The 15,924-nt window shown below is 42.8% G+C and overlaps 1 protein-coding gene across 1 annotated transcript in view; it reads right to left on the bottom strand.

The window, feature by feature from the left end:
* Positions 1-6,156: 6,156 nt before the first annotated feature.
* LOC126455854 (putative UDP-glucuronosyltransferase ugt-47) overlaps positions 6,157-15,924 on the bottom strand; it is a 101,436-nt gene continuing 91,668 nt past the window's right edge. Inside the window, exon 5 of the mRNA XM_050091616.1 lies at positions 6,157-6,433. Within this exon, the coding sequence (XP_049947573.1) occupies positions 6,157-6,433 (277 nt within the window). The remainder of the gene's footprint in view (positions 6,434-15,924) is intronic.

Raw genomic sequence — 15,924 nt, 5'->3', positions numbered from 1 at the left:
TACATTAGTGTAAGAAATATAATTATGGTGTACAAAGATTGAGATAAAATGCACGACATCTGATGTCCATGCAGTCCAGCATCGTCAGGTGGGCCTTCAACTAACTGGTCACAGAGAAAGAACTGTAGAAGTGTTATTGAGAGATTTATACTCCCTTCAACGGTTCCATTTCACTGAACGAATCTTCTGTTTCTGTGATGGGCAGCTTATCCCTCGCAGTTCTAATCCAAGAAGCAGAACTTAACCTTCACCGGTGCTGTATGCAACAATGTGTCAAATACCGGGGTGAAATCATAGAAATCTTCCATTGTCGTCTTTACAACACTGAATGGTTGTATATTCTTTAATTCTCTAATCATGTCAGCTATTTTTCAGGAGTCATCGGTTGTGAAACCTTATTTTCTTCTCTATTATGCCGAAATCTCGGCTACAAGGCATGAACGAATGCCTCGACACTAGAAATTTCATAATGACCTTATCAACCATACTGTTTGTCAGTGCATACATTAAAGTCTTTGCCGGCCGGAGTGGCCGAGCGGTTCTAGGCGCTACAGTCTGGAACCGCGTGACCGCTGCGGTGGCAGGTTCGAATCCTGCCTCGGGAGTGGATGTGTGTGATGTCCTTAGGTTAGTTAGGTTTAAGCAGTTCTACGTTCTAGGGACTGATGACCTCAGAAGTTAAGACCCATAGTGCTCAGAGCCATTTGAACCATTAAAGTATTTAAAACGATGCGATGTTATATTGGCAGATGCAGTTATCACATCACATCACACAGTCGTAATCAGTCAGTGACAGATATTTGTCTTCCGCTCAAAGCAGTACAGTCGCTGTTACGTAGTCTTCTTTGTTTTGTATGTACTATGTTCATTAAATCAAAAAGAAAATTACCCTAAGTAATACAATTTTGGTTCCAAAACTCCAAGCGCAGCTACTGTACGTCATTGTCTTGAAAACTACGGCAGTTATGTGAATCTTCAGGTTTTGGCGGCGCAAAGACTGTACCATTAAGTTTCGGGTGTGCAGCCGCAAGAAATCTCATTCTTCCAATATTTCGGCTGTATACCGTCCAGCAGCCACCTTCAGAGTAAGTCGCAAGACTGCCGCACAATTACTAAACCTGGTGTTACACGTAGGATGACTAAGGCACTTCTCTGCTCACAATTAAAACTGTGATGAGCTTGAGTGAATAGAATGGTCCACACATAACTATATTACTTTGGGAGAGGAAAAGAGATGTCTACTTTCAATTCCTGCAACGTACTAGATGCTGAGGATGTCACAGTTATGTAACAAAAGCAAAGCTGATAAACTGCTGCGACAAAAAAGGGAGACGTGAATGCCGGAGCTGAAAAGACCTCAACTGATAATATTATGAGAACGATGGCGATAGCAGGTTTAATAGGAAAGGGAAATTGCTATAAGACTTTTCATGTTTTAATGGCTTCCACATAATGAATACATTTTGTGACGTAAAGAGATGCATAGAATACCTGGGATAAAGAAAGGACAGCAGTCGATTTTTTTGAAATAAAAAAAACAGCTGCAACATTTACAGATGTGACAATATACAGGAGCAAGACGGAACTGAATACAAATCATTATTTTTTTAGTGGCAGTGATACAGGTTCAATCGTAATTGACGAAGTACATGACTTCTAAAAACCATGAGAAAAGGAAATGGAAAATATATTTTCTAGAAGAAAATGCCCTCAAGAAAATATACAGGGAGAGCCTGAATTAACTGTGTGCTAAAATATGAGGCCAGCATCTAGAGATGGAATTTAAAAATAGAACAGGAAACTGCAGAGACGCGCTAAAAATATAAGTCAAAGAAAGGACAAAAACAGAGATTGAACTACTGGAACGGCGATATAGATAGATTGATGAAGAGGATAAAAAAGGCATATTTGAAACGGTTACAATACAGGACAACTGAGAATGGAGAGGAATCTAAAATACTATCTAAACAAGCTAAGGAAACTGTGTTGGAATATTACTCAAGAAAGCTGTGAGCTACTCATTCTGTAAGTGGAAAACGATGTCCATGATAGACGGGAATTTGCTAATAAAACGATAAAGAACTTGAATAAAAGTATAAAAGATGATGCATTCAGCTCATAAGAAATCCATTCACATAATAATTTCAAACTACCTATAAATTTCATACAAATGTCATTTTTGGAGGTTTCAATAAAAAGCAGAACACCTCATAACGCTAGAGCTGACTGCTGTCGCTGTTGTGATTTTATTGACCAAACACGTGCTGCCATCACTATGTCCACTATGACTTCTCTGGCATTGCTAAGTGATAAGATGTTACAAAACTACCTCTAAAATCGCTTTTTCTTATTATATGGAACCAACTGCAATTACGAGTGCGCTTGCCTTTGTAGCTAAAACGTTACCTACGACGAGGACATACATATTCTCACACAGTCTACATACGCCGTTAAATTTCTTCAGGCTTATGTGGCACAGTCGGACACCGTGGCACATGAAGAGCTGCCTGCTAACGGGCGATATTGGCCATCATACATTGTTCAATTCCGTTTCTATGTTCTCAGCTGAGTGGGGAAGGTCTGCAAAGGTAGCCATTCAAAGTTATTGCCCCTCAAAGTTACGAGTGGCACTCAGTGCCACAGTAATATTTTTCATGCTTACTGCGTCGCTCGAGATCAAATTGAGAACTTAGTACAACTGACTAGACAACAACTCTCAAAAATGACTTACAGCTTCAATTAATAGCAGAACAAGATGCACAATACATTCAATATTCTATTCAAGAGTGCTGCAAATGATTGAATGTGTCTCATTACCAAGATTGAAAGGCGAATTAGAACAGCCAGACGCTGTGGCCGAGCGGTTCTAGGCGCTTCAGTCCGGAACCATGCGGCTGCTACGGTCGCAGGTTCGAATCCTCCCTCGGGCATGGATGTGTGTGATGTCCTTAGGTTAGTTAGGTTTAAGCAGGTCTAAGTCTAGGGGACTGATGACCTCAGATGTTAAGTCCCATAATGCTTAGAGCCATTTGAATTACAAGAGTCTATTTAATCAGAAAATGCAGTTGAGAATGGGCAATAGTTCAATTTTCACACTCTTTGCTGGTCACAGTTTTGTTATTGTAGTGAATATCATTAGTGCTGTGTTCGGCGAGTCGACTTCTGCAGATAACCTACTTGCTCATTGGTTACCCTCAGCTGGTTCAGTATTGAGTGGAACCGTATCATTTAACATCTGAGTTGAATAATAAGGACAAAAAATAATTGAAGCCACACTTACATAGTGGCACGACAATATTATTTTACTTGATTCTTGAGATAATACAATGACAGTGTGAACCATCCTACTCAGATGTGAGTAGTTAAAAGCACTCTCCAATCATTAATGTCTGATAGCTATGACGGTTTTAGAGATGGTAATGATGTCCTTCCTTGATGCTGCTGTGGAAACGGCAGCCATCACTATCCACGACGCTAGCATCCGTCTGATCATCATTACCACAGATGATACGTCTTAAATACTCGTGTTTTGTACTGCTGCCTTGTGTTTGTTCCTCTCTCACGGGTGACTTTTCACCTTTTGACACAGACTGATTCTTCAGCATTGTGTGTATTGTATGTGTTTTAGACCGGGGACCTAGCTCTCAGTGGTTCACAACCCCACAACAGGCCACAGCAGTCCACCCACCCCGCCGCCGCTCCACACCGAAGCCAGGGTTATTGTGCGATTCGGCCACAGTGGACACCCCCCTCCCCCCCCCCTCCAGAACGTCTCATACCATACAAGTCTAACCCCAAACATTTGCCTGGTAGAGTAATTATGGTATACGCGTACATGGAGACAGTGTTTGCGCATCAATCGCCGAAGTAGTGTAGCTGAGGCGGACTAAGGGGAACCAGCCCGCATTCGGAGAGGCAGATGGAAAACCGCATTGAAAACCATCTACAGGCTGGCCGATACGCCGGACCTAGACATAAATCCGCCGGGCGGATTCGTGCCGGGGTCCGGCACGCCTTCCTACTCGGGAAGCAGCGTGTTAGACCGCGCAGCTGGCCTGGTGGGCTACCTTCAGCATTAGGCCCACCAATCTGCCCCACAGAGAAGCATCCAGACCGGTCGCTTTTCCTTACACGTCTTAATCATTTGTATGGCTCATGTTCTCACAAAAATTTGGTATATTACTACTTTATCTATTTTTGTTACGGTTTTACCTGTCTATATTCAACAACAGTTTAAATGTTCAAATAAATTCTGTTAATTGATGTAATGGAATATTAAGTAACATTTTGAAAAAAATAATGTGATGTCATAGCAGGATTCTTACAATGTTTTCACTGCTATTTTCATAGGGAAAATGTTTCAAACAGTAACAGAGTTCTTAATACACTAATGGGGAAAAAATCGAAACACCAAAGAGTTGTGCGACGAAACGAAAGTTGATAGGCGTGTTTCTACATCTCAAAGATGACGTCTACTCAAATTTCGTGCCAGTCGCAGACAAATGGCACCACTACCACGACTCGAATCAGGTTTGCTTTAAATACACGCTGTAACTGTCGTAAGCATTAGTAACCTTTGAGATTGGACGTGGTGAGTTGAAGTTACTCAAGAATACCTTTAAGGAGACAAACACGCCTTTATTGCCACCTCACTGAATTTGAATAAGGTCGTGTAATAGTGCTAGGAGAAGTTGAATGTTCCTTTTGCGATACTGCAGAAGGACTTCGCAGGAATGCACCCACTGTATATGATTGCTGGCAGAGGTGGTCACGAGAATGTACAATCGAAAAAAGACCGGACTGCAGATGGCCACGTGGCGCTACCGAAAGGGAAGACCATCATGTTTGGCGTATAGAGACAGACGCCCTGTAGCGTGCATTCCACTGACCCCACACCACCTTTGAGTTCAATGGGGTCAAGCGGGGGCTCATTAGAGGGCAAGGTGGTGATCTGTTGTATTTTCTGATGAAAGCTGGGTCTCAGTGCCAGTAACGGCGATGGGTTTGCTAGAAAGAGGCCGAGTTAGAGCCTGTTAGCAACCTGTGTGCTACACATACTGGACGTACACCTGGAATTAGGGTTTGGGATTCGATTTCATAAGACAACAGAAGCACTCTCATAGTTATGCCACCCACACTGACTGCAAAATTGCACGCCAGTCTGGTAACTGAACAGCATTCCATGGGGTATTTTCCAGCAGTATAACCCTAGCCCACATAACGTCGTTGTAACCAGACACACTCCAAGGAGTATCGACATGTTGCTCTGGCCTGCTTGAGCATCAGATCTGTTTCCTGTCAAGCACATATGGGACACCATCAGACAACAACTCCAGTGCCATCCAGAAACAGCGGTAACTGTCCCTGTACTGACCGACCATGTTCAACAGGTATGAAACTCCATTTCACAAAGTGAAATCTGGCACCTGTACGACACAATGCATGCACTTTTGGATGCTTGCTTTAAATATTCTGGCGGTTAAACATGTTATCAATGTACTGGCATTTCACGTTTACAATGGCTCATCTCACACTTACATCAACCTGTGATCCAGTTATGTTAATCACTTAAATATGTTACCTAGACAAATGTTTTCCCGAAATTTCATTACTTTACATTAACTATTTTTTGGTTCTGCGATTTTCTTTACGTCACTGTACCATTCCTCAGTATTAGTTACAGTAAATTTCCCACTGCATTTATGATATCTGTCAAATGATACGAATTAGAATATGATTTTTATGTTTGAGCTCTACATGTGTTTCACTGTGTCACAGATATGCTTTGCGTCGACTCTGAAGTAAAAAAATAGGTCTGAAACTATGTTCCGTACTTGTTTGCCGCAATCAATTGTCAGATTTTCAAAAGTGGTTCGAATGGCTCTGAGCACTATGGAACGTAACTTCTGTGGTCATCAGTCCCCTAGAACTTAGAACTACTTCAACCTAACTAACCTAAGGACATCACACGCATCTATGCCCGTCGCAGGATTCGAACCTGCGACCAGGCGGTTGCGCGGTTCCAGACTGTAGCGCCTAGAACCGCTTGGCCACTCCGGCCGGCTCAGATTTTCACATCAAAGATATTTTCAGATACAAATGCTGGTGCACTGCCACAGCTATATTTTTCATTCAAACTACTGCTGTTTAAACTACTCAGCTTTTATCCTCACTTTTATATCCTAAGAGGAGCTGGACAAGTCTGCGAAAAGATATGCACATAAGATAGACTGCAATGGCGGCAACCACAAGCATGAAGGCGACGACGTCCAGCAGTAGTCGCTGCCACCAGTGCAGGTCGATGGCGGCACTGCGCAAGTGCAGGGCCCCCTTGTGACGTATCACGTACTCCAGCCACCACACTGCGCGCTCCAAAGAGTCCACCCGGTGCTCACGGAATATAGACGACAAAGTTCTCATGCTGTCCCTGTACCTGAAAAAAGATACAGATCAGAAAATGACATTTCAGAATGAAGAATATGAGTATATTTGTCTCCTTCTGCAAATCTTTCATCTTGTTAAAATTCTACATCGATTTAACAATTATGTTCACCCTTAGAATAATTGAACGCTTAATCGAATATTCCTTCAAACAGAAACAAATGTAGTCGTGATTGTCATTGTTTCAGCGATATATTGAATTCAATCTGCACGCACTGAACTTATAACGATCTTCATTGCTTTATAAATTTCCTATGTGCCCTTTGTAGTAGTGCAAGGAATAATCGTAATACAAATCATAATGTTTATGATGTGTTCTCTGCTCAGGCTTACATTTTTGTTACAGAAATCAGCCTGACTTCATCTTTGGTCATGCTCTACTTATGAGAAAAATTTCAAGTTACCCAAGACATATTATTGACTTATTAAAGCTGAACGGTTCTGAGTGGTGACATTGTAATCACGTATTACTGGCTGTAACTTCTCGCCACATCTATCTTTCGTACCAAATATTAGGATTATTCAGTTTGGGTATGGTACATGCGATGCATAAGGCTGCAACTCACGTTGATTTTGAGTCACGTTTGGTCTCTTTCGTCACTTGACAGAAGTGGTAGAGACTGGTGAAAGCATTGTACAAATTTTTCTATAGTGTCACCTCTAAAATTTTTGTTTGATCTTGCCCAGAAACTTAATCATGTTTCACAGGAGAATGCACTGCCACAGACAGCTCAACATGGATTGTAACAACGTGGTCAGTTAGAGTCCCTACCTGTAAAACGTGTTGTTACAGTGTCAAGAAGGCACAGCTAAATGGCTACATATGTATACAAACAACGGAAATTCCTCTTTATTTCCAGATGGAGATGGATGGAGATGGAGAGGGTTTTAAGGGGGCACGGCGGCAAGGTCTTTAGTGCCCGCTCAGTGACAGATTGAGATGGGTGTCAAGAAAAGACTCGGAACAATAAGATAAAACAGAACGTAAGACACAGGAAACTAGCTTGGAAAAATATGTGCCTACCCACACCGAAGCGTGGGGCGAAGCATGCCGCCAGCAGTACAACATGGACAACCCAGCAAGAAAGTGGTAGAGGGAGCTAAAACAATATAGCAGATGGTAGTGGCTGGCTGATCGCAAGGAAAAAGGGAGGAGCCAGTCACTTTGCAATACACTAAAACCTCCAGCCTAAAAGTTTAGGCCAGAGTATAGACACATCACAAAACTTTAAAACCCTAGGCACACACGTCTCATCATTACCTAAAACACAGGCAGATCCCCATCAACTTGTGCTTCTGCCCTTGCATCACGGTATGAAATGCAGTCTATTAAAATGTGCCGGACAGAGATGTGCACACGACAAGCATCACAAAGCGGGGGATCCTCCCGCCGTAGTAGAAAGCTATGTGTGAGAGGACAGTGCCCAATCCGAAGACACGTGAGGGTCACTTCTTCCTGCCTGAGCATCCGGCAGGAGGTACGCCACGGCCGAGTTGTCCACTTCACCAACCGCAGTTTATTGGCCGTCACCGCCAGCCATTCTGCCTCCCACAACTCATGCACTTCTTGTGGAGTGCAGAAATGATCGAATGCAAGGGAATAGGACACTGGACAGAGTGTATACGCCAGGAACAGTGTTCAATTGTCTGCAATACTAAATTCATCATTTATGCCTGTATCTAGCAACAGTCTCATACTAAGGCTCGAAACTGGGTTCCATTCGGTGAAATAGTTCTATCTGTGTTGGTTGAGACTCTCAGAAGATGAAGCTTTGTGGCAGCGAGAGGAGTTTCGAAGAAACTTCACGACAGAGAAGCTAAAATGAGCACATTTACATGAAGCATAATAAACACGTGTCTATGAATCCATACATAATTACGGTGTTTCGAACATGTAATACAGAATAACATAGAGTACCACATCCAGGCTCTTAACGACTGCATGTTATGTACCTCCTCGGCCTTTTTTGACCTTCAGTCGTCCACATTTTTCTTTTTTCCTTTTTTTGTGACTTTAATACTGATCTCTTATCTCTTCCCTGCCGACTCAATTCTTCAGATAAATCATCCCCCTCACAGATGTCTTCAATTTACTCTTTCCAACTATCCGCTTTCTTAAGGTTACTGTCATTTCTTCTAATTTCACGGAAGATTGTTTTGACTTTTCTATATGCTGACTCAGTCCTTCCGGCAGTTGTATCTTTTTCGACGTCTTTACATTTTTTTTGTAGCCATTTCGCCTTAACTTCCCTGCTGTTACTATTTATTTAATCCCAAAGTCACTTCTGTTTCTGTACTCCTGAATTTTCCTTCAGGTTTTTGTACTTTCTTCATTCGTCGATTAACTAAAAAATTTTTGCTTTGACCTATGGTTTCTTTGCAGTTTCCTTCCTTGTACTCGCGTTTCTCCTTCCAACTTAGGTGACTGACCTTTCTAGAGATGTGATGTGTTGGTAAATGTGCCAACACCTTGTTGATAGAGGCGGCCTAAATGCACGCTATCTAAGCAGACGGGCGTGAATTCTGGAACGGGATAAGTAGTGAATTCTAATAAGAAAAGTATGCAGCTCCACGAATACTTAACTTTTATTCTTTGTTGGTTTACAACGTTCTTGATGAGACATTTCATACGATAACTATCAAACTATGTAAGGCTAATGGCGCCTTGCTAGGTCGTAGCCATGGACTTAGCTGAAGGCTATTCTAACTGTCTCTCGGCAAATGAGAGAAAGGCTTCGTCAGTATAGTCGCTAGCAATGTCGTCGTACAACTGGGGCGAGTGCTATATCGTATCTCGAGACCTGCCTTGCGGTGGCGCTCGGTCTGCGATCACACAGTGGCGACACGCGGGTCCGACATGTACTAATTGGACCGCGGCCGATTTAAGCTACCACCTAGCAAGTGTGGTGTCTGGTGGTGACACCACAAGATGTACATTCCTCTTCAATGAAAGGCCTACTGAGAGTTTCATTATCGCAGTATCTACAGCCTCAGAGAACTTCAACTTCTTCACTCCTTAGTACTTCGGTATCCCACTTTTTTGAGCGCTGATTCTTCCTGATAATCTCTTAACTTCAGCCTGATTTTCCTCATCACTAAATTGTGAGCTAAGTCAATATCTGCACCAGGTAGTCCTTATAATTCAATATTTGATTTCGGAATTTATGCCTGACCATAACGTAATCTAACCGGAATCTTCCTGTATCTTCCGGCCTTTTCCACGTATACCTCCTCTTCTTGTGACTCTTGAACACAGTATTCACTGCTGAAATTTACTGCAGAGCTCAGTCAGTCTTTCTCCTCTCATTCCTATCAAGAAGCACCTTTTCTCCCGTAACCACTTGTCCTAGTGCTTCCCCTGCAACCTCATTCTAATCGCCCATAATTATTAGATTTTCATCTCATTTTGCGTACTAAATTACTTTTTCAATATCCTCATATAGTTGTTCTCTCTCTTTGTCTTCTGATTGCAACGTTGGTATGTATACCGAACTATTGTTGTCGGTATTGGTTTGGTGTCGGTTCTGATGCGAACAATGCTGTCACTGAATGTTCACAGTAAGTCACTCTATTCATAAAGAATCATACTTCCGTTATATCACTTTCTGTTACTATTGATATTACCCTATACTCGTCTAACCAGAAACGTGTCTTTTTTTCCATTTCACGTCTTTGTCCCCCCCCCCCCCCCCCTACATCTAGACTGAGTTCTAGCGCTTCCGTTTTTAGATTTTCTAGCTTCCATACCACGTCGAAACTTCTGACGTTCCGTGCCCCGACTCGTAAAACTTTACCCTTTCGTTGGTTATTCAGTCTTTCTCTTGTGGTTATCTCCCCCTTGGTACTCCTTACCCGAAGGTCCGAAATGTTTTGCTGATGGGCAGATATTCATGACGCTTTTCAATTCCAGGCCACATATCCTGTGGATATTCGCTATGTGTATTCAAAACAGAAGTTTCCGTTGGCTCCTGCATCCTCATGCTGTTGAGCACTGCTGATTCTTCGCCTTTTAGTGGCAGTATCCACGTGCTTCATACATCTTTTCGACAATGCAGCAGTTGCCTGGAGCAGTGCTGCTGATACCCACATACGACGACTGCAACGAATTCAGAACAGGGTTCTGCAACTGACTGTTTACATTCTTACGGACTATCCATTGTGAGAACTGCACCCATTCACTGATGTAGCGAGACTGAAAAAACGACACTAAGAAACTCTACCAACTGACAGCTCTGAAAATATACATATCAGACACCTGGGCAACAAAGGAAAATACTGGCTCACTCGGCGATTGGTTTACCACTTTCGGGACTAATGTGGCGTGATATTAAAAAAAATCAGAAGACAAAAAGTTGTAAAATAACTTCTACTTAAGTAGCAGCGCTAGGTTGTACTAAATTAGCTAAGTACTGGCAGTCATTCGTAAGGAACAGGCATGAAACTATGGAAGAAGATTGAAGGTAAAACACAAAGTTAAAGTAGAAGTTAAGAGTTTCTGGTACTGGAACTCGCGTTGTCAAATCACTGTGAAGAACAAGGAGATGCTGATTATTTTAGTGAGAGAGTGTTATCAGCAATTGACAGAGTTTAAAAAGGGCCTCTTTGTGGACCTTCATTTGGGCAGGTGGTCGAATCGCGCCATGTCTAGATTTTTGGGGCATTTGGATATTTCAGTGACCCATTGTTGAACTGCATGGGAACCTGAGGGCAGACATAGTAATCAACAAGATTCCACTCTACCGCACCTGAATACAACAACGGAGGATAGCCGAATCACCCATCAAGCACGTTTTAGCTTCCTCACATGTGCACCTCTTACCCAACAACAAGTAATTGACAGTCTGTAATATTTAGTCATCCCACACCATTGGTCGGAGCCTAGCAGTAGCCAGACTTGTCAATCACCTTCCCATGTATAGGCTGCCGTGAACACCGCAACATAAAAGACTACATTTGGGGTAGAGCTGTGACTGGGAAGTATGGATGAATGGTGTAGCACTGTGTCCAGTGCCTGCACTACGCCTGATGACCATTGTAGGAGAGTTGGCGCTGACTTGGGCAGTGGTTACACACTTGCAATGTTTTTTGAAAGTCACAGCACTATTATTCCTGGTGTCATGGCGTACGGAGCCATAGGCTATAACTTCAGTTCATGGCTGGTACTGAGTGATTGAATTCTGATAGCACAACACCACACCACAGACGTACTACGTCCTCAGGTGCTACCTCTCATGCTACAGTATCGTTGTGCCATTTTTCAACAAGACAAAAATCGTTGTGCCATTTTTCAACAAGACAATGCTCTTTCACACTTGGCACATTTACTTATGAACTGCCTATGTGAAGTTCAGGTACTCCTGTGGCCAGCCAGATTCCCAAATCCCTACCCTGTAGAACATGTGTGGGACCAGATCCATCCCACAGCCAATATTTAAGACATCAAGGGCGAATTATAACAGTTGTCGGTTTGCTCCCTCTATCTGATTATATATAGGGTGCCCCATTTATCTTGACCACCCTAAATAATAGGGGACATCAATCAGCATGATTGCCTTGGTTGTAGCTTCGTTTTTTTACAAGGATATGAGCAGCGGTATGACTTTTTTAAATGACAACTTAAATTTTTTTATTCGGTAATTCATTTCCTCTTCTAAAGACCGATTCAGAAATATATCACAGTGTACCATTCACTGAAACACAAAGTTATTAATTACATAACACAACATTGACTTTGAGCCTGGGATCACAAACTCGTCCACTTGCTGTAGTTGTCAGAAAACAAACGCAAACCAAGTATAAACATAACACAAAATTGACTTCGACTCTCCTGTGCCATTGGCCATGAGCAGAACACTCAAAGGTGCTCAAAGTGGTGACCCTAGACACCGATACACTGGTGCATTCTTTGAGTGAAAGAATTATTTACTGCTTCCAGTGTTGCCTGCTGAAGAGAATTATTAGCAAGCACGATATGTTCCTGCATGTCCTCTGGAGTTTTTGGAATATCGCGATAGACAACGTCTTTAATCCATCCCCAAAGAAAAAGGTCCAGAGGATTTAAATCAGGAGACCTAGCAGGTCAAGTAACTGTTGCTCCTCGACAAATCCATGTGGCAGGATACCTTCGGTTCAGAATACGACGTGCACGCAAGGCATTATGTGCTGGACATGCATCGTGGTGATACCACATAAGCATTCTGGTTCTTAGCGACACTTCGTCCAGAAGAGGAGGAAAAATTCGTCTGAGGAAGTCGGAATAGGCTGTGCCGCTTAGACTACCATTGATGAAATGAGGGCCAATAATTGTAGTACCAAGCATCCCACACCAGACGTTAACTCTCCATAGACGCTGATGTTCCACCTGTCAAAGCCATCGTGGGTTGTCGCTGGACCAATAATGCATGTTCCTTGTATTTAGCTGCCCTTCTTTGAGAAGGAACATTTATCGGTAAATAGAACACTGCAGAAGAAGTTAGAGTTGGCGAGGGTTTCCTACTGTGACAATTGACAGAACTGTAGACGATTCAGGAAATCATTCCCATTCAGTTCTTGCTGTAGGTGTACATCGTAAGGATGGAACCGGTGAGGCGTAAGAATACGACGTACACTGGTTTTAGAAATGCCAATCTCGTGTTCAAGCTGTCGTGTGCTCACATGTGCATTCATAACAACGGCAGCTTCGTCTGTGCGAGTGCTACGACGATTGCGTTGTCGTAAGTTGAAACTTGTCGCTTCCTGAAGCGTCGCAACAAGACGAGAAAACATCCGTCGGGAAGGTGGGTTCTTGTCCGGATATCGCTCTCCGTACAATTCCGCTGCCTGCATAGTGTTTCGCCTACCTTCAACAACAACAATAAAGGAAACGCCATGTCGATGCAGTTTGTAGGAAGGACAACCTTCAGTGGTTCAATGGTTCAAATGGCTCTGAGCACTATGGGACTCAACTGCTGAGATCATTAGTCCCCTAGAACTTAGAACTAGTTAAACCTAACTAACCTAAGGACATCACAAACATCCATGCCCGACGCAGGATTCGAACATGCGACCATAGCGGTCTTGCGGGTCCAGACTGCAGCGCCTTTAACCGCACGGCCACTTCGGCCGGCACAGCCTTTAGTGTATGCCTACTCAACACAATAGTATTTAAAAGGACTAACCTACTGTACTAAATGTACCCGTACATAAGAAGACAGTACTGCAATTACAGTTCTGCTAACTTACATTCCCCTAGATGAGTGGCATTTCTACGTTCTATTCGTTGGTGTACATTCTACTCACACAACTCTTCAACTGACGACTGTTGACGGAATGACGGGTGTGCATTCTACTAATGTTTACATTTGTCCTCTGTCAACGTCAGCACGTGGATGTGTTCTATTACCCCGAGTACACTAAGCGCTGGGAGCGTCAGCGTCAATATTGTGTTATGTAATTAATAACTTTGTGTTTCAGTGAATGGCACACTGTGATATATTTTTGAATAGACCTTTAGGAGAGGAAATGAAGTACCGAATAAAACATACGGGGTGCCATTTAAAAATATCATACCACTGTTCATATCTCCGTAAAAAAAAAGTTTACTTGAAACATTTTGTAATTTGCATCTGGACAAACAGTTGTTTAGGGTGGTTAAGAAGATAAATGGTACACCCTATGTATATAGAGTGGTTCATTGATCGTGACCGGGCCAAATATCTCACGAAATAAGCGTCAACCGAAAAACTACAAAGAACGAAACTTGTCTAGCTTGAAGGGGGAAACCAGATGGCGCTATGGTTGGCCCGCTAGAGGGCGCTGCCATAGGTCAAACGGATATCAACCGCGTTTTTTAAAATAGGAATCCCCATTTTTATTACATATTCGTGTAGTACATAAAGGAATATGAATGTTTTAGTTGGACCACTTTTTTCGCTTAGTGATAGATGACGCTGTAATAGTCGCAACAATATGGTTCGCAATTTTAGACGAACAGTTGGTAAAAGGTAGGTTTTTTAAATTAAAATACAGAACGTAGGTACGTTTGAACATTTTATTTCAGATGTTCCAATGTAATACACGTACCTATGTGAACTTATCACTTCTGAGAACGCATGCTGCTACAGCGTGATTACCTGTAAATACCACATTAATGCAGTAAATGCTCAAAATGGTGTCCATCAACCTCAATGCATTTGGCAATACGTTAACGACACTCCTCTCAACTGCGAGTAGTTCGCCTTCCATAATGCTCGCACATGCATTAACAATGCGCTGACACATGTTGTCAGGCGTTGTGGGTGGATCACGATAGCAAATATCCTTCAACTTTCCCCACAGAAAGAAATCCAGGGACGTCAGATCCGGTGAACGTGCGGGCCATGGTATGGTATGGTGCTTCGACGACCAATCCAACTGTCATGAAATATGCTATTCAATAACACTTCATCCGCACGCGAGCTACGTACCGGACATCCATCATGTTGGAAAGTTCGTCGCCATTGTCATGCGGTGAAACATCTTGTAGTAACATCGGTAGAACATTACGTAGGAAATCAGCATACATTTCACCATTTAGATTGCCATCGATAAAATGAGGGCCAATTATCCTTCCTCCCACAATGCCGCACCATACATTAACCCGCCAAGGTCGCTGATGTTCCACTTGTCGCAGCCATCGTGGATTTTCGGTTGCCCAGTAGTGCATATTATGCCGGCTTACGTTACCGCTGTTGGTGATTGACGCTTCGTCACTAAACAGAACGCGTGCAAAAAGTCTGTCATTGTCCCGTAATCTCTCTTGTGCCCAGTGGCAGAACAACACACGACGTTCAAAGTCGACGCCATACAATTCCTGGTGCATAGAAATATGGTACGGGTGCAATCGATGTTGATGTAGCATTCTCAACACCGACATTTTTGAGATTCCCGATTCTCGCGTAATTTGTCTGCTACTGATGTGCGGATTAGCCGCGACAGCAACTAAAACACCTACTTGGGCATCATCATTTGTTGCAGGTCGTGGTTGACGTTTCATATGTGCTTGAACACATCCTGTTTCCTTAAATAACTTAACTATCCGGAGAACGGTCCGGACACTTTGATGATGTCGTGCAAGATACCGAGCAGCATATATAGCACACGCCCGTTGGGCATTTTGATCACAATAGCCATACATCAACACGATATCGACCTTTTCCGCAATTGGTAAACAATCCATTTTAACACGGGTAATGTATCACGAAGCAAATACCGTCCACACTGACCGAATGTTACGTGATACCACGTGCTTATACGTTTGTGACTAATACAGCGCCATCTTTCAGAAGGCGAGAAAAGTGGACCAACTAAAACATTCATATTTCTTTACTTACTACATGAATATGTAATAAAATATGCGGGCTCCTACTTAAAAAAAAAAACCAGTTGATATCCGTTTGACCTGGCAGCGCCATCTAGCGGACCAACCATAGCGCCATCTGGTTTCCCCCTTCCAGCTAGACGAGA

The sequence above is a fragment of the Schistocerca serialis genome, chromosome 2, assembly GCF_023864345.2.
Source record: "Schistocerca serialis cubense isolate TAMUIC-IGC-003099 chromosome 2, iqSchSeri2.2, whole genome shotgun sequence".
Taxonomy (NCBI): domain Eukaryota; kingdom Metazoa; phylum Arthropoda; class Insecta; order Orthoptera; family Acrididae; genus Schistocerca; species Schistocerca serialis.
This window is presented reverse-complemented; position numbering and strand designations above follow the sequence as displayed.